The sequence below is a fragment of the Callithrix jacchus genome, chromosome X (assembly GCF_049354715.1).
Source record: "Callithrix jacchus isolate 240 chromosome X, calJac240_pri, whole genome shotgun sequence".
NCBI classification, from domain to species: domain Eukaryota; kingdom Metazoa; phylum Chordata; class Mammalia; order Primates; family Cebidae; genus Callithrix; species Callithrix jacchus.
Genome location: NC_133524.1, coordinates 49,102,832 through 49,128,470, shown reverse-complemented (window position 1 = coordinate 49,128,470; position 25,639 = coordinate 49,102,832). Strand labels below are relative to the sequence as shown.

Here is a 25,639-nt window from a genome sequence, read left to right as displayed (position 1 = left end):
GACCACACAGTGACCTTTATGTGTGCAAAGTATAGTTGTTAAAAACAAAACAACAGAAACAGAATAAAGAGGCCATGGCCTCCGTGGGGCAGTGCCAAAGCAGAGCCCCACATACTTAGACCTGGGGAGGAAGGGCTCTATGCTCCAACAGGTCTAGGGCTGGCAGGCAGGGAGGTGGGGTCTCATGTGTTGGCCCTCATGGCAAAGAATGGAGATCTGGTGGTGCCAATGGAGGGCCAGAGAAAGCCTGATCAAGATGTAGCTGTGGCCTCAGCCCCCTCCTCCGAGTCCCACACCTCTGACTGTAGATAATCAGCAAAGAGAGCCCTGGCCCGGCGCAGGACGCGCCCTAGGTGGTGTTTTCGCACAAGGCGGTCAAAGTGCATGGCCAGCTCGTTATAATCCAGCCCATTGCGCATGATGTGGTCGCGGTGTTCCAGCAGGATGGCCAGGCAGAGGAACAGCATGAATGGGTTTCCCCTGCCAAACTCCTGGGGCGGGGGCAGGCCCATTGGTGGTACGGGTGGCAGGGACTTTCCTGGGTCTTTCGGGGAGCCTACCTCTTGCATCATGGGGGATCCTACAGCCATATCACCAGTGGGAGAGGCCTCCTGGGTAGATGGTGGAGATGAGGAAGACGGGGAATCAGGGTGGGAAAAGGAGGAGAGCAGTGGATCTGGGGAGTTCAATAAAGGCTCGGAGAGGGACTTGGAGCTGATAAGGGCAGCTGGATGGGGCAGCTGGACCAGAGGGCCCCTTCTGGAGCCCATGTTATCCCTGAGTTGCTGGAGACCATCCAAGCTGGCTTGTCTCAGGAGACGCCCCCCACCACCAGGCCCCTGGCTGGCTGTGGCCAGGTGGTCAACAGCATCTTCAAAGGTACTACCTCCTCCACTGGCAGGCCTCAGCATGTGCCTCTGTCGCACAGGCCACCCCCTGTGGCCACCAAAACCAGTGTCTGCTTGGCTGGGGGGTCCAACCAGCTCTACCTCATGTTCAGGAGGATCAGGGGGCAGCGAACTCCAGGTGACCTCAAGCATGCGGAGGGCGTCGTCAAAGGCGAACTCACGCTTGAGCTCCAGCAGCAGCCAGCGGTAACAGAAGAAGAGGTCATCAGCGCCTGCCTCTTGTAGGTATTGGTAAAAGTCAGGGTCGGCGTGTCGCAGCAACAACTTCAGGTGTGCAAACTTGGTAGCCATGGCGCGGCCATCAGGGTGGAAGTTGGCGGCCAGACGCTTCATGATGCCACAAAAGCAGACGAAGGCATGGCCCTCGTGGTCCATGACAGCGAGGATGGGTGAGGCAAGGTCACTCATGCCCTGGCAGTAGGACACCTGTGGGTGGGTAACGGCATAGGTGGTGAGCAGGTCGTGCAGCGCCCGTAGATGTGGGCCATCCTCAGGCCCTGCATAGTAGGGGTGGGCCCGGTCAGTGCGCAGCACATCCTTGAGGACCGTGCTGCGGATGAACTCCAGGTCCTCAGGGCTTGCTCGCTGGGCCCACTCGCTCTTGAGCTGCTCATACTCGCGGCTCTTGCGTTTCATGTAGTCCATCCGCTCTCGGCCTGTCAGTCCATCTGGATACACGTTTAACAGGTACCGCCACACCACCTGGCCAGGGGTGAAAGGAGTAAGGCTGGAGTTCTCCAGATGAGCCAAGCCCCAGTGTCTGTCAGTCACCACCCACCCACCCGCCTTGGGCCTCTGTCTTCCTTCTGATAAGTCTGCTAGGCCTCTGACTGCTTGCCCCTCCTGAAAGAGAGCTTCCTACCTTGGAACATCTCTACCCCCACCCACAGCAGTGTGGCTGACTGCATGTGTCTCAGGAGCTGTTAATGAGTACAGCAGTGATGGACTCAACAGACGACTGAGGATGCTCACCTTTCGCAGTGAGGGCTCCACACCACCATGATAGATCCGCAGGCGCAACTCTTCAGGTCGGGAGAGCTGGCCCTCGTGGTTCAGGTATGTGTGAAACTCAGCATCGCTTAAGGGTGGCTTGAAGGGCTTGACATCTTCCCCATACGACCAGCTCAGTACTTGTTGGACCTTAGACAAGGTACGGCCCACCTATGAGAAGGAGGGAGGGAGGCTACCATCAGCTGTGTGGACTAGGGGCAGATTCCAACCGGCATGCTCAGAACCAGGGTGCTAGGTAGGCCCTGCCCTCCAACCACAGCTGGATCCCCAGGGTCCCTGAAAACACCTGAGTGAGGATGGACTGTGTAAAGGGCAGGGCAGCAGTTGTCAGTGATGATCGTTTCTCAGCCAGCAACACGTCGGAGCCAATGACATCTTTGGGACTGATTATGTCCCAGTCTTCCAGCAATGGGCCTGGGCAGACAGAACAAAGTGCTATGAGAATGGGGATGAGAACCCAGACCTCAGGGCTGGCTTCCTCTCCTTCTACTGAAGCCAGGCCACCAATGACTCCCAGTCCCTCTTCCTGTATCATCCAAATCATGTAAAAAACAAAATCAAGGCCAGGTGTGGTGGCTCACACCTGTAATCCCAGCACTTTGGGAGGCTGAGGCGGGCAGATCACCTGAGGTCAGGAGTTCGAGACCAGACTGACCAACACAGTGAAACCCTGTCTCTACTAAAAATACAAAAATTAGCTGGGTGTGATGGCACACGCCTATAATCCCAGCTACTAGGGATGTAGAGGCAGGAGAATCACTTGAACCTGGGAGGCAGAGGTTGCAGTGAGCTGAGATTACACCACTGCACTCTAGCCTGGGCAACAAAGCTAGACTCCATCTAAAAAACAAACAAACAATTCGTTTGTAGTAGGTATCTCAGGAAATGACTGGGCAGCCTCTAATATTTTAATGATATAAAGTAATATTTATTGAGCAGTTACGATGTGCCAAGCACTAGGACAAGCGCTCAACAATAATATAAGAAATAATACTAGCTAACACTCCATAGTGCTATGTGTCAGGAACTGTTCCGAATTCTTTGGAAATAGTGACTCATGCAATAGTCACTACAATCCTATTGGTGGAGCACTACTATTACTGTGACTCTCTATGAGGAAACAGACACAGTCGGGATAAGGCATTTGGCCAAGTCCCCTTAGCTAGTGAGTGAAAGAGTGGAAATTTGAAGGCCAAGCCCAAAGCTCAAGAGCTCCAACTCCTATTCTCATATTCTTGCCAGTCCTCCTCCCACAAACAGTGTACACTAATGTTACCATTCTCATTTTACAGACGATGACAAAAAGGTTTGGAGCAAATAGTAAGTGACAAAGATTCTACGGCCAGGAAATTGTAGGGCTGGGATCTGAACCTCATTCACCCTAATCCACAGCCCAGACGTACTTTAGAATAGAAATAAAATATTTGTGCAACAGTGGAACAGGTATGCCGTGTTTTCTTTTCTTTTTTTTTTTTTTTTTGCGACAGAGTCTCTCTCTGTAGCCCAGGCTGGAGTGCAGTGGCACAATCTCGGCTCACTGTAACGTCTGTGTCCTGGGTTCAAGCAATTCTCCTGCCTCAGCCACCTGAGTAGCTGAGATTACAGGTGCCTGCCACCATGCCTGGCTAATTTTTTTGTATTTTTAGTAGAGATGGGGTTTCACCATGTTGACCAGGCTGATCTCGAACTCCTGACCTCAGGTTATCCACCCACCTCGGCCTCCCAAAGTGCTAGGATTACAGGCACGAGCCACTGCGCCCGGACCAAGGGGCTAACTTTCAAACTCCATTCTGTGAAACCAAGCAACTTCTATTTGTTTAAGCCACTGTCATTTTCAAGCAAATACCATCCTTAAGCAGCATTCCCATGGAGCCCAATTCTCCCACAGAGCTGGGCAGGGAAACAAACCGTAGGCCATGTCTGGATGTCACTGCTTTTCCCTGGATGCCTCATGGGGCACTGCAAACCTAAGGGGTCCAAAGAGAGGAGCCCAAGATCCACTCTAGACATAGCCTCCTCCTCTGCTCCTTGTCTCAACAAACAGCATCTCCACCTGTTCAGTTGTTTAATAGACCAGAAACCTGAGAGACATCTTTGCCCCCCTCCCACTCTCTCTCTTTTTTTTTAACCAAGACGGGGTTTCACCACGTTGGTCAGGCTGGTCTTGAACTCCCAACCTCAGGTGATCCACCCACCTCGGCCTCCAAAGTGCTTGGATTACAGGCATGAGCCATCACGCCCGGCCACCCCCTCCCACTCTTAACTCCCAGGTCCAAACCACTGCCAAGTCCTATGGCCTCTGCATGTAAAGCACTTTTCCATCCTACCTGTTCTCTCATCTCCATCTTCTCACCCTGTCTGAGCCACCATATCTCTCACCTGAAACTGCCTCCTAATCAGTCCCTACTTCCTCTGTGTTCCTCTCCAATCTCTCCCAACAGCTGCCAGAATGGTCTTTCTAAAACATTAATCAGAGCATTAAAACACTCAACAGGTAAAATGAAGGTCACATTACGAAAAATCAGTAATGGTCTAAAAGTTCAAACAGAAGAACCACTGCAAGGCATGGAGCTAAGCCTTGATGATTTGAGTGAAAAAGAAGAGAGACTTGGATGCCAAGTCCAGGAGACCTAGTATAGAAATAATAGGAAATGCAGGGGGAGAAAAAGGATCAGGTGGAGACGTTACAACTGAACAAGTATGAAGGAAAATTTCTCTGAGATGAAGGAATGGCTCGCCAAGTCTTAGATAGGATTAACTAACAAGCAACACACAATAGCTCCCCCCCACCCCATTCATACATTGGTGAAAAGCTCAAATTCTTTTTTTTTTTTTTTTGAGATGGTCTTGCTCTGTCACCTGGCTGGAGTGCAAGAGCATGATCTCAGCTCACTGCAACCTCCACCTCCTGGGTTCAAGCCATTCTCCTGCTTCAGCCTCCCGAGTAGCTGGGATTATAGAGGCGCGCCACCATGCCTGGCTAATTTTTGTATTTTTAGCAGAGACAGGGTTTCACCACATTGGCCAGGCCTGTCTTGAACTCCTGAGCTCAAGTGATCTGCCTACCTTGGCCTCCCAAAGTGCTGGGATTACAGGAGTGAACAATCGCGTCCAGCCCAAAATGTCCAAATTCTAAGAATAAAGAAAAACTCTTAGCCTGGGTACAACAGCTCATGCCTGTAATCCCAGGAATTTTTGTTTTTTTGAGGTGGAGTCCTGCTCTGTCACCCAGGCTGCAGTGCAGTGGTGCAATCTCAGCTCACTGGAACCTCTGCTTCCCGGGTTCAACTGATTCTCCTGCCTCAGCCTCCTGAGTAGCTAGGACTACAGGTGTGTACCACCACACCTGGCTAATTTTTGTATTTTTAGTAGAGATGGGGTTTCACCATGTTGGCCAGGCTGGTCTTGAACTGCTGAGCTCAAGTGATCTGCCCACCTCAGCCTCCCAAAGTGCTGGGATTACAGGCATAAGCCACCATGCCCAGCTTAATCCCAGCGCTTTAGGAGGCCGAGGCAGGTGGATTACTTGAGCCCAGGAGTTCAAAACCAGCCTGGGCAACATGGTAAAACCCTGTCTGTACCCAAAAATATAAAAATTAGCCAGGCATGGTGACATACACCTGTAGTCTCAGCAACTCAGGAGGCCGAGGTGGGTGGGAGGACCGTTTGAACCTGGGAGGCAGGGGTTGCAGTGAACCGAGATCATGCTACTATACTCCAGCCTGGGCAACAGACACCTGCCTAAAAAAAAAAAAAGAAAGAAAGAAAAGTAAAGAAAAAGAAAAACTCTTGCAGCTTTCAGAGACAAAGAATGGCTGCTTACATTGGAAAGGTCAGACAAGCAACAGACTTCTGCTCCATAACCCTGGAAGCAGTAAGACAGTGGCTCACAGCACCTGTGGAACACTAAGAAGAAAGACCTGGGATTCAAGGGCCCTGCCCCCAGCCAAGACAGTACAGATCTATTCAGCCAAAGAAAAACATTTTTGACCATTAGAGTACATCTAACCCATGCACCCTTTTGGAGGAGAAGAAAGAAGTTGTCTGAGCAAATAACTCCTGTATGACTAGAAGGGCTCAAGATAGGGAGAGACAAAGAGGCAGGTAAATGGTGGAGGGCCCTGGTTTTTTAATATTTATCGTTAAAATGACAAAGATAACATGATTGGGGGTTTGTAATATATGTTACATTAGGATTCCCGAAACATAAGTTACTTAGTGGGTTAGTAAGAAAATAGAATGATAACCTGGAATTAAAAAAAAAAATTGCTGGGCACAGTGGCTCACACCTATACTCTCAGCCCTTTGGAAGGCTGAGGGAGGTGGATCACTTGAAGTCAGAAGTTCGAGACCAGCCTGGCCAACATGGTGAAACCCTGTCTCTAAAAATATAAAAAATTTAGCTGGGTGTGGTGGCATGCTTCTGTTATCCCAGCAACTCTGGAGGCTGAGGCAGGAGAATTGTTTGAACCTGGGAGGAGGAGGTTGTGGTGAGCCAAGATCATGCCACTGCACTCCAGCTTGGGCAACAGAGCAAGACTCTATCTCAAAAAGAAAAAAGAAAAAAGAAAAAAAATTAAAGCTGTCTAAGCAAAACCTAGAAGTTAAGGGTTAGGGACCAGAAAATGATTAAGAATTAGAAGTGTTCCAAAGCTCCATTTTAAAGGCCAGAAAGGGTGGGAAAGATTAAAGGAAAAAAAGTGGTCAAAGATTTCATTGTTGGGGTGAGGTGCAGTGGCTCATGCCTATAATCCCAGCACTTTGGGAGGCCAAGGCTGGTGGATCACCTAAGGTTGGAAGTTCAAGACCAGCCTGGCCAACATGCTAAAACCTTGTCTCTACTAAAAATACAAAAATTAGATGTGCATGGTGGTATGTGCCTGTAATCCCAGCTACTTGGGAGGCTGAGGCAGGAGAACTGCTTGAACCTGGGAGGCAGAGGCTGCAGTGAGCCAAGATCGCACTACCACACTCCAGCCTGGGTGACAGAACAAGACTATGTGTCAAAAAAAAAAAAATTTCAATGTCAGTTGTCTTAAAAAGCACAAATTCTGCTATGAGGTTTTTATGAGAGGTATGAGAGATATACCTGAAACAGGGTGACACAAAAGACTAAAAATTAAAGAATCACAGAAAACAATAGTAGCCATGGGAATGTCAGAAAAAGCACCACTCAAGGCCAAAAGCATTTCACATAAAAAGAGACATTTTACACTGATAAAAACCAACCCCCTCATTCCATTAATAAAACAGGCAAAGAAGCCAGGCATGGTGGCTCATGCCTATAATCCCAGCACTTTGGGAGGCTGATGCGGGCGGATTGAGAGGCCAGGAGTTTGAGACCAGCCTGGCCAACATAGTAAAACCCCATCTCTACTAAAAATACAAAAAAAAAAATTAGCCAGGCATGGTGACAGGCTTCTGTAATCCTAGCTACTTGGGAGGCTGAGGTTGCAGTGAGCCGAGATGGCACCACTGCCCTCCAGCCCAACAGTGCAAGACTCCATCTCAAAAAAAAAAAACAGGCAAAGAATGTCTACAAGCACAAACTCACCTAGTAGCAAAACCTGATCTGAACTGACAGGAAACTATATATAGTCTTTATATAACCCACATAGTGTGAAAATACACACATTTCCCTGAAGAAACATCTAAGTGTTTCATTATGAGCTGCTGGCCCAGCCCCTGCTTCTGGTATTACATTATATTTGTGATACACACAACATTTCCTTATCATAAAATTGTCAAACTTCCCAAATCCTAAGTTAATATATAAACTCAGTGCAATGCCAGTCAGAAATTGAATGGGGGTTTTCCTGGAACTGGATAAAATTACCTTAAGGTTTCTTTTTTTTTTTTTTTGAGACGGAGTTTCGCTCTTGTTACCCAGGCTGGAGTGCAATGGCGCAATCTCGGCTCACCGCAACCTCCACCTCCTGGGTTCAGGCAATTCTCCTGCCTCAACCTCCTGAGTAGCTGGGATTATAGGCACGTGCCACTGTGCCCAGCTAATTTTTTGTATTTTTAGTAGAGATGGGTTTTCACCATGTTGACCAGGATGGTCTCAATCTCTTGACCTTGTGATCCACCCGCCTCGGCCTCCCAAAGTGCTGGGATTACAGGTGTGAGCCACCGCGCCCAGCTCCTTAAGGTTTCTATAGAATAATTCACATTTAAGAATAGCTAAAAAAAAAGAACAGTGGGAGGATGGCAAAAGCTTATTAAAATTGACCACAAAACCAGTCATAAAAATAACATGGTGTTAGCATAGCAGTAGACAAATAGAGCCTGTTGGTAGAATGCAACAGAAAGCCCAGAAATAAATCCAAGCATGCATATGTGGGAACTGTATATATGAGAAACGTGGCATTTCGAATCACTGCAGAAAAGGTGTTATTTAATAAGTGATACTGGCAGGCCAGGCACAGTGGCTGACGCCTCTAATCCCAGAACTTTGGGAGGCTGAGGCGGGTATATCATCTGAGGTCAGGAGTTCGAGATCAGCCTGACCAACATGGCAAAACACCATCTCTACTAAAAATACAAAAATTAGCCAGGCATGGTGGTGGACACCTGTAGTCCCAACTACTTGGGAGGCTGAGGCAGGAGAATTGCTTGAACCTGGGAGGTAGAGGTTGCAGTGAGCCAAGATCACACAACTGCACTCCAGTCTGGGCGATGAGTGAAACTTTGTCTCATAAATAAATAAATAAATAAAGCTGGCATAATTGACTATCTGAATTTTTTTAAAGCTGGGTCTATTTATCACAATGCTGATAGAATAAGATTTTTTTTTTTTTTGAGGTGGAGTCTCGCTCTGCTGCCCAGGCTAGAGTGCAGTGGCATGATCTCAGCTCACTGCAGCCTCTGCCTCCTGAGTTAAAGCGATTCTCTGCCTCAGCCTCCCGAGCAGCTGAGATTACAGGCGCATGCCACCATGCTTGGCTAATTTTTGTATTTTTAGTAGAGACAGGGTTTCACTATGTTGGCCAGGCTGGTCTCGAACTCCTGACCTCAAGGTATCCATCTGCCTTGGCCTCCCAAAATGCTGGGATTACAGGCGTGAGCCACTGTGCCTGGCCAGAGTAAAGATTTATACATAAAAAAGAAAACAATAAGCATAGTGGAAGAAAAGATAGGCTATTTGTATAAGCTTATAGATGGGGAAGATGTTCCAAAGTATGAGATGAAACTCAGCCAACATGGCGAAACCCTGTCTCTACAAAAAATACAAAAATTAGCTGGGCATAGTGGCATGCCCCTGTAGTCCTAGCTACTCAGGAGGCTGAGGTGGGACGATTGCTTGAGCCTAGGAAGCGGAGGCTGCAGTTAGCTGAGATCGGGCCACTGCATTCCAGCCAGGATGATGGAATGAGACCCTGTCTCAAAATAAATAAATAAATAAATAAATAAATAAATAACTATAATAATTAAAAAAGCATAGAATTAAAAAAAAAAAAAAGGCCAGGTGTACTGGCTCACGCCTGTAAGCCTAGCACTTTGGGAGGCTGAGGTGGGTGGATCACTTGAGGTCAGGAGCTCAAAACCAGCCTGGCCATCATGGTGAAACCCCATCTTTATATATATATTAAAAAAAGCATAGAATTGGCTCAGAATTTTAAAAAAAGATCAACATAGAAGAATTAGGAATTCAGAAACAGACCCATGTATGTGCAGGAATTTGGTAAATAAGACAGAGGGCTTCTGAAAACAGTAGGAAAAGAACTAATTGATTAAAAACTGGAAAGCTCATCCTCTTTATTTATTTATTTTGAGATGGAGTTGCACTCTGTTGCCCCGGTTGGAGTGCAGTGGCATGATCTCAGCTCACTGAAACCTCTTCCTACCAGGTTCAAGTGATTCTCCTGCCTCAGCCTCCTGAGTAGCTGGGACTATAGGGGCCCACCACCACGCCTGGCTAATTTTTGTATTTTTAGCAGAGACAGGGTTTCACCGTGTTGGCTAGGTTGGTCTTGAACTCCTGACCTCAGTTGATCTGCCCACCTCAGCCTCCCAAAGTGCTGGGATTACAGGTGTGAGCCACCATGCCCAGCTGCTCATCCTCTTTAAAAAGATAACTTTTTGGCTGGGCGTGGTGTCTCACGCCTGTAATCCCAGCACTTGGGAGGCCGAGGCAGGCCTATCACAAGGGCAGAAGATTGAGACCATCCTTCCCAACATGGTGAAACCCCGTCTCTACTGAAATACAAAAAACAATTAGCTGGGCGCGGTGGCTCCTGCCTGTAATCCCAGCACTTTGGGAGGCCAAGGTGAGCTGATCATGAGGTCAGGAGATTGAGACCATCCTGGCCAACATGGTGAAACCCTATCACTACTAAAATACAAAAACAATTAGCTGGGCATGGTGGTCCACACCTGTAGTCTCAGCTACTCGGGAGGCTGAGGCAGGGGAATCGCTTGAACCCAGGAGGCGGAGGTTGCAGTGAGCTGAGATTGTGCCACTTTTTTTGTTTTTGTTTTTGTTTTGAGACAGAGTCTCGCTCTGTCGCCCAGGCTGGAGTGCAGTCTTGAGATCTGCAACCTCCGCTTCCTGGGTTCAAGCAATTCTCCTGCCTCAGCCTTCCAAGTAGCGAAGTTCACAGGCGCCTGCCACCACGCCCAGCTAATTTTTTGTATTTTTAGTAGAGAGAGGGTTTTGCCATGTTGGCCAGGCTGGTCTCAAACTCCTGACCTCAGGTGATCTGCCTGCCTCGGCCTTCCAAACTGCTGGGATTACAGGCATGAACCACTGTGTCTGGCCTAAAAAGAAAACCTTTTAAAGATGTATTCCTGCCAGACTCCTGGGTGACTGTCTCTCTGCATTAGTCCCGGTTCTCATGAACTTGGGATTTTCTCCACATGTTTATCAGCCACGCAGATTTGATTTTTTTACCGAAATAGTGTTACTGTGTCTCTTTTACAGGTGAGGAAAACAAGGCCCAGGTAATTAGTTAAGTGACTGATATAAGCAGATGGCTACTCAGTGGCAGAGGTTCCCGTGTGTCTACCTATCTTTTCCTATTTGGCTTCCTGCCCATCTCTGTCACTATCTTTCCCTCTGACTCTTGTTTCTCTCTCTCATCTGTCTCTTTTTTGCAAAGTTGCCAATTTTAACAAGTCCAAAATGTTGTAGAATTAAATGGTTAAGAACGAGCCAGTTCAGCCACTGCCTGGGTTCAAATCCTGCTCTTCCACTTATTGTCTATATGACTGGGACGAGTCCTGCCACCTCTCTGAGCCTCAGTTTCCTCATCTATAATATGGGGAAAATTATTGTCCCTATCCTATAGGATTAGTTTCACAATTCGATGAAAAAATATTATGTGCACAGAATGGCCCTAAGTGTTCAATATACATTAACTATTTATATGTCATTATGACATCAATAAAGTGCCCCAATCATCCCAAATGGGCACGTGAGCTCCTTGAGGCTGGGAATCACATCTTCCACTCCACGACTATTTAAAACAATTTCAAGACCGGGTGCAGTGGCTCATGCCTGTAATCCCAGCACTTTGGGAGGCCAAGGCGGGTGGATCACGAGGTCAGGAGTTCGAGACCAGCCTGGCCAACATAATGAAACCCCATCTCTACTAAAAATACAAAAATTAGCCGGGTGCAGTAGCAGGCACCTGTAATCCCAGCTACTTGGGAGGCTGAGGCAGGAGAAGTGCTTGAACCTGGAAGGCAGAGGCTGCAGTGAGCTGAGATTGTGCCACTGCACTCTAGTCTGGGTGACAGAGGAAGACTCCGTCTCAAAAACAAAAAAAATTTCATACCCTATAATAAAGTTAAAAGAATACACTGAACACCCATACATACTTCATCTAGATCCCCTATTAACATTTTTTGGGGCCACATTTGCTTTAGCTCTCTCTGTATATAAACATATTATTTTTGCCAAGTTATTTGCAGACGCCATGACATTTTACCCCTTCATACTTAACTGTGTTTTTCCCAAGAACAAGGACATTTTCCTTCAGTAGATATGATACCAGTACCACACTGCTATGGTTTGAATGTTTCCCCTCAAATTCATGTGCTGCAATTTAATTACCAGTGTGATCATATTAAGAGGTGAGGCCTTTAAGAGGTGATTAAGTCATGAGGGTAGAGCTCTCATGGATGGGATTAGGGCTCTTTTTTGTTTTTGAGATGAAGTCTCACTCTGAGCACGATCTTGGCTCACTGCAACCTCCACCTCCCAGGTTCAAGTAATTCTCGTGCCTCAGCCTCCCGAGTAGCTGGGATTACAGTTATGCGCCACTACACCTGGCTGATTTTTATATTTTTTTTAGCAGAGACAGGGTTTCACCATGTTGGTCAGGATGGTCTCAAACTCCTGACTTCAGGTGATCTGCCCACCTCAGCCTCCCAAAGTGCTGGGATTACAGGCGTGAACTACCACATCTGGTGGATTAGGGCTCTTAAAAGGGGTTGAGGGTGTGTGTTCACTCTCTTCTGCTCCTTTCATGTGAGAACACAGCAAGAAAGCCCTCAACAGACACACAACCTGCCAGCACCTTGATCTTGGATTTCCCAGTCTTCTGAACTGTAAGAAATTAACTTCTCTTCTTTACAAATTCCTCAGTCTGTGGTAGTCTGTTATAGTAGCACAAAATGACTACGACACACACCCAGGAAATTTAATAGCGACACAATACAATTATCTAACGTATGGTCTGTAATCAAATGTTGAGACCATGTCTTAATTTATCTGTTTGCTCGCAGGGACCAGAATAGGCAAGAGTGGAGGAACAAAGATGAGAAAAGAAAAAGTGGCTGAGAGGTCAAGGGAACAAATGAATGAGTGAGCAAGAACACAAACAAATGAATATGGGTGCAGAATGAGGGAATGAATAAACACACCTAGCATTATTATAACATGCATTGTTACATTTAGGTATTATAACTGAAATACATGATGCTAAAGCTATCCTGTTATATATTATAAATTTCTATTATATATAATTAAAACATACATTACTAGGTTATAATAGTATAATACAATATAATTATATTAGAGCTTTCTAATAATTATCATTATTATAACACTTTCTGAGCCTTCATTATGCAGTCATGCACTGTTCCAGGCATTTTATATGAATTTCCCCATCTAATCCTCACAATGGTTCTAAGATACAACTTTCTCTTTACAAGTGAAGAAACAGAGGCCTAGTGGCTGAGCCAGGATCTATACTTAGGATAACTTGCTGCCCATCCCACTGTGAGAGAGTATATTGTGAGGGGTGACATCACCCTATGGGGAACCCAGAGCAGAGCTCCCAGGGGCACTGGGTACTCACTGTCCTCCGAGGGCCGAATATCTACGCGCAATTGCAGGTAAGGTTTGGAGGCAGCAGCAAAGGCTGTGCTGAGGTCCCAGTCAGATAGGAGTGAGAGGTAAGCTTCCTGTCCTAGCCGGTCCCGGCCCAAGTAGCTGATGCCAAAGTTCTTCTTCCTGGACAGAGGATACGAGGGAGATCGCAGGGCCACTGGTGCCCTGGAGACCTCAGGGACAGTTTCCAAAACAAGGAAGGTAATATAGATGGTGTTGAAAACAACTTCCTACTATGTGCAAGGGACTGTGCCAAGGATTATGGACAGCCTGAGGTGAAGTCATTTATATCCACTTTGTTACACAAACACACATTGGAGGTCACATTGGAAACTGGTAAATGTTGGCCAGGTGCGGTGGCTCATGCCTATAATCTCTGCATTTTGGGAGGCCAAGGTGGGTGGATCACCTGAGGTTAGGAGTTTGAGACCAGCCTGGCCAACTTGGTGAAACCCTGTCTACACTAAAAATACAAAAAAATTAGCCGGGTGTGGTGGTGCAAGTGTATTCTCAGCTACTCAGGAGGCTGAGGCAGGAGAATCGTTTGAACCCAGGAGGTGGAGGTTGCAGTGAGCCAAGATCGTCCCATGGCACTCCAGCCTCGGTGACAGAGCAAGACTCCATCACAAAAAAAAAAAAAAAAGTTGGTCCCCTATGGGGACAGTAACAGGATAGATGGGGGACAGAAGTAGGAAGACAGCAACCTTCTTACTACATATAAAAATAAAGCAATCTTTGTTATTTTTCACAACAAAAATGTTTATGTAAGAAAGTAAAAAAAAAAGTCAAATAAGAATTTATTCTTCAGCTATACTTATGCAACTATGCAAAGAAGTTTGTTGCGTGATACTCACCTAGATACTAACCACAGACGAATCCTAAATACCCAACAATTTTGTACAGTTTGAACTTCTCACCATGGGCAGGTATTCCTCCAGAACCAAAATGACCATCACATCTAACCCCAAGAGACACCACTTTTCAGCTATCAGGTTGGCAAATTTTGCAGTTTTACGGTAGCCAGTATTTGTGAGGGTGTGAGGGAGACAGGAATTTTATGTGCCGCTGGTGAGATCATAAATTGGTAAAACCTGTCTGGAGAGCATTTTGGAAACACCCATTAAAACTTTATAAAGCAAATACCCTTTTACCCGGCAATGCTACTGCTAGGAATTTATTCCATGACTGGACGTTTCCAAATACAGTGGTCCCTCTTTATCTGCAGGGGATACATTCCAAGACCCCACAGTGGATGCCTGAAACCGAAAATAGTACCAAGCCCTATATATACTATGTTTTTTTCACATATATACATACCTATGATAAAGTTTAATTGATAAATTAGGCACAGTAAGAGATTAACAATAATAGAACAATTATGACAATACAAATGCTTTTTGATTTATGATAGTTAAATACCAATAAACGCATCATAAATTGGAAATACTGTAACTTGACAATGCATTTGGCTGGGCAAAGTGGCTCATCTGTAATCCCAGCACTTTGGGAGGCTGAGGTGGGCAGATCACTTGAGCTCAGGACTTTGAGACTGCCCTGGGCAACGTGGTGAAACCCCGTCTCTACTAAAGATAAAAAAAATTGGCCGGGCACAGAGGCTCATGCCTGTAATCCCAACATTTTGGGAGGCCAAGGTGGGTAGATCACTTGAGGTCAGGAGGTTCAGACCAGCCTGACCAACATGGTGAAAATTAGCTGCGTGTGGTGGTACACACCTGTAATCCCAGCTACTCAGGAGGCTGAGGCATGAGAATCGCTTGAACCCAGGAGGCAGAGGCTTCAGTGAGCCAAGATCAGGCCACTGTACTCCAGCCTGGGTAACAGAGTGACACTCTGTCTCAAAAAAAAAAAAAAAAAAAGAGAAGTTCAAAAAATTATCTGGCGCTGGCTGTGGTGCCTCACACCTATAATCCTAGCACTTTGGGAGGCTAAGGCGGACAGATAACTTGAGGTCAGGGGTTTGAGACTAGCCTGGCCAATATGGTGAAACCCCGTCTCTACTAAAGATACAAAAATTAGCTAGGTGTGGTGGTGGGTGCCTGTAATCCCAGCTACTCAGGAGACTGAGGCAGGAAAATCACTTGAACCCAGGAAGCAGAGGTTGAAGTGAGCCGAGATCACACCATCGCACAGCAGCTTGGGGTACAAGGGCAAAACTCTGTCTCAAAAAAAAAAAATTATCTGGGTGTAGTTGTGCATGCCTGTAGTCCCAGCTACTTGGGAGGCTGCAGCAGGAGAATCACTTGAACTCAGGAGGTGCAGGCTGCAGTAAGCCGAGATCGTGTCACTACCCTTCAGACTGGGTGATAGCGAGACTCCATCTCAAAAAAAAGAAAATGCATTTAACATATCTAACCTACCAAACATCAGAAGTTAGCCTCGCCTACCTTAAACGTGCTCAGAACACTTACATCGGCCTATAGTTGGGCAAAAACATCTAACATACAAAGCCTGCTTTATAATAGTGTTGAATATGTCTTGTAATTTATTGAACACTACTGAAAGTGAAAATCAGAATGGCTGGGCGCTCACAGTACAGTTTCTACTGAATGCATATCACTTGCACCGTTGTAAAGTAGACAAATCCTAAGTCCAGTTATTGTAAGTTGGGGACTGTCAGTAAACTGTAATAAAAGTAATATGAATGTGGTCTCTCTCTCTCTCTCAAAATATCTTATTGTATGTAATATTTGCAGACTGAGGTTGACTGCAGAAAGCAAAACCACAGATAAAAGGAGACTACTGTACTCTAAGACATGCATATGTGGCTGTTCACTCTGGGATTATTTGTAGTAGCAAAATAAACAAAAACCCTACCAAACAAAGGCCAGACAACCACTGTAGAGGTGGGTGGCCTACTGGCCAGTCCCCAGCATCTTCCCACTCACCCACTCAAATCAAAGGCTCGGATGAGGATGTGCTGCAACACGTCGAGTGAGGTGATCTGGGGATCTACAGCAAAAGAGCGGAACTCCGGCGCCAAGAAGCTCTCACATTTCTAGGGAGAGAAGACATGGGGTAGGCCAATAGGAGCCTCATCACCATGCTGAAGAGTGAGGTGCAGAGTGGCAGAAGGTAAAGTCAGAGAGGTGCCAGGGGCCAGATCAAGGCAGGTGTTCTGGACCACAGTGTCCAGTGAGGAGGAGGCTACTGCAAGGGTTCAGGCCCCCAATCCCTCTTCTATATCCCTTCAACTATGGTTGCCAGAATCACCATGTCCAGTCTGGCTGCTGTTAAATCAGTCCTCTATGATGCTGCAACCAATCTAACACATCTACCTACAACACTCCCCTGCTTAAATCTCTTCAATGCCAACCCTAGGGCCCCAGCCAGCCTATCACCAGTTTTTTCTTGAACTTTACACTCTGGTAGTACCAAGCTGTTAGAAGTTACCTTGAACCCATCCTGACTCCAGGCCAGTGACTGTGCTGATCCCCCTATCTGGAACATCCCTCCCACTTCCTTCACGTGGTTCACTCCCAGCTCAGGCATCATCTTTTTTCTGAATGTCAAACTTCTACCTTAGAGCTCTATTACACTGAAGTGATGTGTGGGCCCTCTTCTCATCACTGCCAGTGCCACTGGTTGGTTGGAGCCACCATCGTTTGCTGGAACTATTGCAACAGCGTTCTTCTTCAACATCGCACCAAAGGCCTTTGGTGATCTGCCTCTGTCTTAGCTCTCTTATTCACCTCCTACCACTCTTCCCCTCCTTCTTTCCACTCCAGCAATCAGGGACCTACGGAAACATGCCAAGCTCATTCCCATCCCCTAGCCTTTGCCCTTGTTATTCCCTCTGCCTAGAATACTCTTCCCTTCTAATATGCACATGGCTGACTACTTTTATTCAGGGCTCTGCTCCTTCAATACTCTGGGGATTTTCCCGTACAATCTTGGCTAAAGTGACTCCCTAGTTCATAACCTTTTTAATTATTTCAGTGTTCGAAGCATCTCATTTCTTTGGCTCCTCCCACGAGCCCATCAGCTCATCAAAGTGGGGACTTGCTCATAAGTGCACTCTCAACACTTATGAGTTGACTGACTCCACGGCCAGCATCTTCTCATACCTCAGAACCCCACCCTCAACTACTACGGCCCCTCCTCCCGCCCCATAGCCCCTCCCCTCTGTCCATAAGCTCCACCCATTCTTCCCATAGACCTCTGTCTCTCCATTTTCAGAACCTTAGGTACAGCGCTAAGGTTCCAAGGCACTCAGGCCCTCCCTCCTCCTCGCCACCATCACTTAGCCCTCAAGCTTCATCGCTCAGGTTTTGTCCCAAATCTCAGCTCCCGCCCTCTATCCTATGACAGCCACCGCTTCCCCATCCCCTGGGATGCCCCAGCTGCTGGGCCGACTCTCCGCCAGCCTCACCTTGACTCGGACCCGCACCACCTCTCGCTCCTCCTCCTCAGCGGCCGCCGCCGCCTGAGCTCCCACGCCGGGCGGGGGCGCTCCGGAGCCAGACAAGTCCGAGGCCCCGGAGGCTGCCGCCATCCCGTCACCGCCCGTCTCAGGGTGACGGCAGACAGTTGGCCCCCAACCCGGCGCGCACTCTACTGTACTGAAGCCCGCCGCCCCACCTCGCACCAGGGCGCAGGCGCAGAGGGTACGGCGCGAACCTCCTCCCTCACCGCCCCGCCCACCCAGCCCTGCCTTGAGGTCGCCTCTGCGCCTGCGCCGAGTACTGTTGTCAGGAGTCCCGCCCCTCAAAAGTAGGGCGTTTTGCTTTATTTCAGCTAGCGAGCAGACGCCTACTGAGGCCCCGCCTCCCCCAGGCCCACGGTTTGGTTGTTTTGACAGTCTACTTCCGTATTCACAAAGGTGTTAAACCTCGTTCGCCGAGAGAAATGGGCGGGGAAAGGAAGCTGCTGCGTGATGACGTCAGACCCCACACCCCGCCTCACGTTGCCTCATGCCTCTGCTGACAGATTATGTCATATATTTCAAATACCGTTGGCCCTCGCTTTAAATGAACCCACTGAACCGAAAAAAATCCTTTTTTTTTTTGGAGGCAAGGTTTCGCTCTGTCACCCAAGATAGAGTGCAATGGCGCGATCACAGCTCACTGTAGCTTCAGAGTGAGCTATGACCAAGCGATCCTTCCGCCTCATCCTCCCGAGTAGCTGGGACTACAGGTGCGCGCCACCACACCCAGCCGATTTGTGTATTTCTTGTAGAGACCGGGTTTAGCCGTGTTGCCCAGGCTGGTCTCGAACTCCTGACCTCAAGTGATCTGCCCGTCTTGGCCTCCCAAAGTGTGGGGATTACAGGTGTGAGCACCGACCCCGATCAAAGTGTTTTAAAAAATATACTCGGCAGGGCGCAGTGGCTCACGCCTTACAATCTCAGCACTTCGGGAGGCCGAGACGAGCGGATCGCTTGAGCCCAGGAGTTCTAGAGCAGCCTGGGAAACACGGCAAGACCCTGTCTAACAAAAAAAATAAACAATTAGCTGGACGTGGTGGCGCACGCCTGCAATCCCAGCTACTCCGGAGGCTGAAGCGGCAGGATAGCTGAGCTTAGGAAGTCAAGGCTGCAGTGAGCCATGATCACACCACTGCAGTAACCTGTATCACAGGGCAAGGCCCTGTCTAAAAAAAAATTAATAATTTACACCTCGACTTAGTAAAATCAGATAAAGAAGAAAAAGGAAAATGTTTTATGCGTTGTGAAAATTCATGGAGATTTTGTACATTGATGATTTTTGTACTTTCTGTATGAATGTTATACTTCATTAAATAATTTATCCCCAAAAAACATTTTTATGCTCTCTGGAGTTCTAGCTTTTTAGTTTGCCATTGTCTGAAACTTGACTAGATCATACTTTCCCAAGTTTATATAACTAGGAGGAAAACTTACAGGTAATTCCACTCCAGGAAGGACACTAATGCTTCTAACTGAAACCCAGGGAGAAGTTAACAATCAAGCCTTCAGAGGACAGAAAGCAAGACAACCCCAGGGAGCTCAGCAGCATGTCTCTAAAGCTCTGCCATTATGGAACCAGCTCAAAGGACCCCCGGTCTTTGTGTCCCTTTTCCAAGTTTCACATTCTCAGATCTTGGGGAATCACTAAATCATTGGAAGAGCCTCTGTCCAGCTTAGTCTAGAGATTTCTTTGAAACCTGACTAAAATGTTGGTACTGACTGCCAGGGACCCATTAAAAGAGAAGTGGCCAGCCTCAACTATGAACCAATCAATGGAGCCTAAATGATACCATCTGTAAAAGATCAGCTTCCTGTGGTCCCAGAGCAGGGTGGATAATGGATCTGGAACAGCAAATGGGAAATGCCCAGCAGAGCATGCAAAAAGCTTAGTAATGTGCTGAGCACATAGTGCTCCAAACAATGAATGCAAGAAGCCAAGAATAAATGAAGAAAAATTTTAAAAAATAAACTGAGTCGGGCACAGTGGCTCACACTTGTAATCCCAGCACTTTGGGAGGCTGAGGTGGGAGGATCACTTGAGCCAGGGAGTTTGAGACCAGCCTGGACAACATAGGAAGTCCCTGTTTCTACAATTTTTAAAAATAAATTAGCTGTGTGTGGTGGTGTGCACCTGTGCTGCTAGCTATTCAGGAGGCTGAGGTGGGAGGACTGCTTGAGCCTGGGAGGTCCAGATTGCAATGGAGCTGTGATGATGCCAATACACTCCAGCCTGGGTGACAGAGACCCCAATTCAAAATAAAAACCCACAAAAGTTTGCTTTTGTCTTAATCTTCATAACATGTTAAGGTTGGTCCTGTTCTTAAACAGTGTATGTCTACTAGATATTGGCTGATTTGCTGAATATATCTTAGACTTTTCTGAGAAACTTTATGTATGGCAAAATGCAAAAAGGCACTCTTCCCACTTCATTGCACAACATGGGTGTGATTTGGACAAAATACAAGCTGCACTTACAAATGTTATTTCCAACAATGGAGTCTTGTAAGATATTAGCACTTCAACTATTGTGTCTGTGTCATATGGATGCTACCCTTAAGGTTAACTTTTTAGGCAAGTCTACAATTCTATTTTGGTGTCTTTTAAAATAATATGTTGCCTTGGTATTAATATTAAATAGATATCTCTATTTTTAGAAGGTATAAATAATGGAGATTTTCTCTGAAAGCCAGAAGAGGGTTATGGGCATGTCTCTCTTGCTCCACGTACTTAGAGTCAAAATCACCTATAACATGGCTGGATTTTCTGATGGAAACAAGGACTAAGAGTCTGCTTTTTATTTATCATGGGGTGGGATGTGCAAAGCATTAGCCTGGAGTTTGGAATCGATCCTGAGGGCACTGGGGCAAAGGTTTAGACAGGGGTATATGATGTGGTCAGATGCCTCTGTCTTAGTCCTGGGGAGAGACTTGGATAGAAAGATACTGGAAGCAAGGAGATAAAAAAGGAAGTCCCTGCCATAGTCCTGGGGAGAACTTTCTCTTTTGTTTATTCATTCTTCCATGCAACAAATACAAAGTGTATGCTAGGCAGTCTACATAAATTAATTCTAATAATCTGCATAAAAACCCTATGAGGTAGTATCTTAGTCCATTTTTCTGTTGCTATAATCAAATGCCCAAGACTGGGTAATTTATAAAGAAATTTGGCTGGTTATTGCACGTCTAAAGGCCAAGCAGCCCCATAGCTAGGATGCCACGTGGAAGCTGAAGCCGCACCTCCCGCATGGCCCCTCCGGCCAGCCGGGCCCCTCAGATAAGAGCTGCGCCCAGGCCAACACCAGCCGCTCAGCCACCAGCAGCGGCACCCTCCTCTGCAGTTGGCTCTCCTGCTGCTGCGCCCCGGCAGCCAGGTCTGCTGTCCCAGATGGCAACCACTGCAGCTGGCGTGGCTGTGGGCTCTGCTGTGGGGCACACACTGGGCCATGCCATTACTGGGGGCTTCAGTGGAGGAAGTGATCCTGAGCCTGCAAGGCCTGACATCACTTACCAGGAGCCTCAGGGAACCCAGCTGGCACAGCAGCAGCAGCCTTGCTTCTGTGAGATCAAACAGTTCTTGGAGTGCGCCCAGAACTAAGGCGACATCAAGCTCTGTGAGGGTTTCAGTGAGGTGCTGAAACAGTGCCGACTTGCAAACGAATTGGCCTAATCAAGAAGTTCAAACTGGAGAAATGGAAAACCAGCTCTCATAACCAAGTTAACATAAAAATTTAATTAATAGTGAAGGTATAAAGTGTAGCCATCAGTTAAACCTCTCCTGTCATTCCTAGCTTCCTTGCTTCAGAATTGAAATGGAAGGGGGTGTTCCTACTCTGTAGAATTTGGAGCTGGTCAAATGTTTGTGTGGCCTCCTTAAACCAGCTGTTATGATTTTATTCTTTGTGAGTTAATCAGAATAAAGTGATTTTCTTCCCAGATGTGAAAAAAAAGAAATTTGGGAGGCTAAGGTGGGAGGATTGTTTGAGGCCAGTTCAAGACCAGCCTCGGGAACATAGCAAGCTCCTGTCTGTACAAATAATTAAAAAATTAGCTGGGCGTGGCCACATGCCTGTTGTCCTAGCAACTTAAGAGGCTGAGGGAGGAGGATTGCTTATGCCCAGAAGTTTGAGGCTGCAGTGAGCTGTGATTGTGCCATTGCACTCCAGTCTGGGTAACAGAGTGAAACCCTGTCTGAAAGAAAGAGAGAGAGAGAGAGAGAGAGAGAGAGAGAGAGAGAGAGAGAGAGAGAGAGAGAGAAGGAAAGGAAGGAAGGAAGGAAGGAAGGAAGGAAGGAAGGAAGGAAGGAAGGAAGGAAGGAAGGAAGGAGGGAAGGAAATGAAATTTATGTCTTACAGTTTGGAGGCTGGGAAGTCCAAGGTCAAGGGGTAACATCTGGTGAGGGCCTTCTGCTGGTGGGGCCTCTCTGTAGAGTAGTGAGGCAGAGCAGGGCATCACATGGTGAGGGGCTGACCTTGCTAGCTCAGATCTGTTTCTCCTTTTAGAAAGCTACTAATGCCCCACCCTCGTGACCTCATCTAATCTAATCCTAATTACCTCCCAAGGTCCCATCTCTCAAATATCATAGTCGGATTTCCCACCTTCTTAATACTGTTAAAATAAAGATTTCATTTCAACATGAGTTTTGGAGGGGACAAACATTCGAACCATAGCAGGTAGGTGTTATTATTCTTAGCATTTTACAGATTACAGTACTGAAAGCCAGGGAGAAAAAAGCTCAAAGTCAAAGGGGGTAGTGTCACAGAGAGTAGGCAGTGCAATGGATGGAACTTGGAGCTATGCCTGTTGTGTCTGAGGAAGAGCAAGGAGGTCAGCATGCCTTTAAGTAGAGTGAATGGTAGGCAAGTGACAGCAGACAAGGTGAGAATAGAGTGAGATCATGCAGGGCTTTGACCGTAACAGTGAGGCATCTCTCCAAAGCTATATACTGTAGGCCTAAGCAGAGCCAGGATTTGAACTGAAGTCCGCAGGTCCCTTGATATTTCTTTTTTCTTTTTGAGACAGAGTTTCGTTCTTGTTGCCCAGGCTGGAGTGCAATGTCACGGTCTCAGCTCACTGCAATCTCTGCCCCCCAGGTTCAAGTGATTCTCCTGTCTCAGCCTCCCAAGTAGCTGAGACTACAGGTGCCTGCCACCACACCTGGCTAATTCTATTGTATTTTTAGTGCAAATGGGCTGCACCATGTGGGCCAGGCTGGTCTTGAACTCCTGAACCTCAGGTGATCCACCCTCCTGGGCCTCCCAAAGTGTTGGGATTACAGGTGTGAGCCATCGCGCCTGGCCTTACACGAGTCACTTGAAGCCAGTCTCCAGGTATCTGTAGTTTTATTATTTATTCTTTTCCATCTCTTCAAAACTTCTCAAGTACCCAATTGTTTTATGACTGAGGGTTTATAAGGTAATGATAGCCGGCAGGATGAGTGATGGGGGTCTGTAGAGTAAGTGAAGGGTATCTGTTAGGTGAATGACAGGTCTGTGGGGAGAGTGATGGGGGATCCCTGGGGTAGATGGGGGTCTGTGGGTGCATGATAGGTAGACTATGAGGTAAGTCACGGGGTGAATGACGGCATCTGTAAGTGATGGGGTTACATGGTAAATGGTGGAGGACTGTGAGTTGAGGGATGGAATGGTGGTATGATGATAAAGGGCCTGTGGGATGAGAGATGGACTCTGTGGGTTGAGTGATGGGTTCTGCAAGGTGAGTTATGGGGTGCTTATAGGGTTAGTAAAGGAGGATCTGTAGGATGAGTGCTGGGTCTGTGAGGTCAGTGATGGGGCTGGTAGGGTGACCAATGAGGGGCTTCTGGGGTGAGTTATGGGATCTTCAGGGTGAAGATGTTGAGGTGATAGGGGCTTGTGGGGGTGAATCATGGAGTCTAAGTCTGTGGGGTGAGTTATGGGGTTTCTGTGGGGTCAATAATGGGCAATCTACAGAACAAATGAACATGTTTGTAGGGAGTGATGGGCATCTTATGGGTTGATGGGGCACGTCGGGGAAGTGATGGGGGACCTATAGAATTAGTGATGGGATGTCTTCGGGGTGGCTTATCAGAAGCCAAGAGGCTGAGTGATGGAATGTGTGCAGCAGGAGTGCTGGGGACTCTGTGAGGTGAGAGCTGTGGCATCTGAGGGAATGTTATGAACTGAATGATGTCCTCCTCCCCAAATTCATATGTTGAAGCCCTAAACTCCAATGTGACTATATCTGAGATAGAACCTTTAAGGAGCTAATTAAGGTTAAATGAGGTTATAAGGGTGGGGCCCTAATTTAACAGGATTGGTGTCCTTACAAGACTGATGTCCTTACCAGGGACACTGGGGGTCAGTGCACAAAGGGCCACGTGAGGACACAGTGAGAAGGTAGCCATCTGCAAGCCAGGGAGAGAAGCCACACCAGACACCAATCCTGATGGCACCTTACCCTTGGACCTTCCAGCCTCCCAAACTGTGAGAAAATAAGTTTATTGTTTAAGCCACCTGGTCTGTGGTGTTTTGTTATGGAAGCCAGAGCCAATGAACACAGGGGAGGATGAGGGTTTGTGGGGTTAGTGATGGGGCCTATGGAAGGTATGATCAGGGCACAATAAACTGAGTAATAGGAATCTGTGGGGTAGTGACGGAGGAGTCTGCAGGGTGCAGGGAGCCTAGAGAGTGAATGATGGGGTATTGAGTGGCAAGTGACAATATTCTATATGGTTAATGATGGGGGCTGTGGGGAGAGTCTGTAGGGGAAGTGAAGGTCTTTGAGGAATGGGGATGTGTAGATGACTGATGAGGTTCTGTGGGGTGATGGGAGCATCTGTGTGGTGGGTGAATGACTGGGGGAGCTGTAGGAGTGCTGATGTGCTAGCTTGCAAGGTGAGAGGGCTTTGTGGTGTGAGAGACGGAGAGTCTGTGAGGTGACTGGAAGGCACCTGTGGGGTTAGTAATGGGATGTCAGTGGGGTGAGTGATTAGAGCTTTGTAGAGTCAGTGATGAGTGAGTCTGTAGAGTGAGTGAAGTGATTAGGAGCCAATAAGCTGAATGATCCAGGGGTGGGGTCTGTTGGATAAGTAATGTGGCTCTGTGAGGTGAATGATGTGAATATGCAGGGTTCATGATGGGGCCTGTGGGGTGAGTGATGGGGGATCCTTAGGGTTTGTGATGGGAAGTCTATAGGGTAGGTGTTGGGGGGGTCCATGTGGCAGCAATGCAGGGGGATCTGTGAGCTGAGTAATCAAGGCATATGATGGGGGTCTGTGAGGTTAAGTATTGGGGAGCGAGTGGGGTGAGCACAGAGAGATACTACTGACTGAATTGTATCTCCCCAACATTCATGCTGAAGCTCTAACCCTTAGTACTTCAGAATGTGACTGTTTGAAAATAGGGCCTTTCAAGAGGTGATTAAGTTAAAATGAGGTTGGTGAGGGCAGGTCCTAATCCAATATGGCTGGTGTCCCTATAAGAAGAGATTAGGACACAGACATGCGCAGGCAGAGGGAAGACTGTGTGAGGACACAGTGAGAATGTGACCATCTACAAGCCAAGGACAGAGGCCTCAGGGGACACTAAACTGGCTGACACCTTGAACTTGGCATTTCCCACCTCCAGAACTGTAAGAAAATAAATTTTTGTTGTTTAAGCCACCAGGTCTGTGGCATTTTGTTACAGCAGTGCTAGAAAACTGACATAGATCTTGGTCCTGGGAAGTGGGGTGCTGCAGTAACAAATACCTGAAAATGTGGAAGTGGCTTTGGAACTGGGATGAGTTTTGAGGTACATGTTAGAAAAAAATCTATGTTGGCCGGGCATGATGGCTCACCTCTGTAATCCCAGCACTTTGGGAGGCCAAGGTGGGTGGATCACAAGGTCAAGAGATCTAATTTTTTTTTTAGAGGTCAAGAGATCTAGACTAGCCTGGCCAACATGCTGAAACCGTGTCTCTA

General features: G+C 47.3%; 1 protein-coding gene, 1 long non-coding RNA gene and 1 pseudogene across 4 annotated transcripts; 2 read left to right on the top strand and 1 right to left on the bottom strand.

The window, feature by feature from the left end:
- Positions 1 to 22,142, bottom strand: TBC1D25 (TBC1 domain family member 25). 3 transcript variants are annotated; one of them, XM_054251065.2, is made up of 6 exons: positions 22,051 to 22,142; positions 16,164 to 16,273; positions 13,226 to 13,380; positions 2,206 to 2,333; positions 1,881 to 2,069; positions 1 to 1,610 (listed from the first exon to the last, which is right to left on the bottom strand). In XM_054251065.2, the coding sequence occupies exons 1-6, from the start codon at positions 22,087 to 22,089 to the stop codon at positions 252 to 254; spliced, it is 1,980 nt and encodes a 659-aa protein (XP_054107040.2). In that variant the 5' UTR covers positions 22,090 to 22,142; the 3' UTR covers positions 1 to 251. The 3 variants fall into 3 exon arrangements, with proteins under 3 accessions (XP_054107040.2, XP_078219295.1, XP_002762882.1); XM_078363169.1 differs by lacking the exon at positions 22,051 to 22,142 and adding an exon at positions 17,648 to 17,864 and having other exon boundaries at positions 16,093 to 16,273; XM_002762836.6 differs by lacking the exon at positions 22,051 to 22,142 and adding an exon at positions 17,648 to 17,864.
- On the top strand, positions 20,912 to 21,561 carry LOC100398833 (coiled-coil-helix-coiled-coil-helix domain-containing protein 2 pseudogene; annotated as a pseudogene).
- A 142-nt stretch (positions 22,143 to 22,284) lies between the features above and the next one.
- On the top strand, positions 22,285 to 24,186 carry LOC128930658 (uncharacterized). The gene is made up of 2 exons (XR_013531612.1): positions 22,285 to 22,370; positions 24,025 to 24,186. It is a non-coding gene; the product is annotated as an uncharacterized LOC128930658 (long non-coding RNA).
- Positions 24,187 to 25,639: the final 1,453 nt, after the last annotated feature.

What these genes read in the sequence shown, in the direction of transcription:
- TBC1D25 (XM_002762836.6), bottom strand. Translation starts at nt 17,770, where the DNA reads ATGGCGGCAGCCTCCGGGGCCTCGGACTTGTCTGGCTCCGGAGCGCCC. An exon ending in CGAGCCTTTGATTTGAGTGG is followed by an intron (nt 13,381 to 16,163) that starts GTGAGTGGGAAG and finishes TCCTCTGTCCAG; the next exon opens with GAAGAAGAACTTTGGCATCA. An exon ending in TATTCGGCCCTCGGAGGACA is followed by an intron (nt 2,334 to 13,225) that starts GTGAGTACCCAG and finishes CTGTCTGCCCAG; the next exon opens with GCCCATTGCTGGAAGACTGG.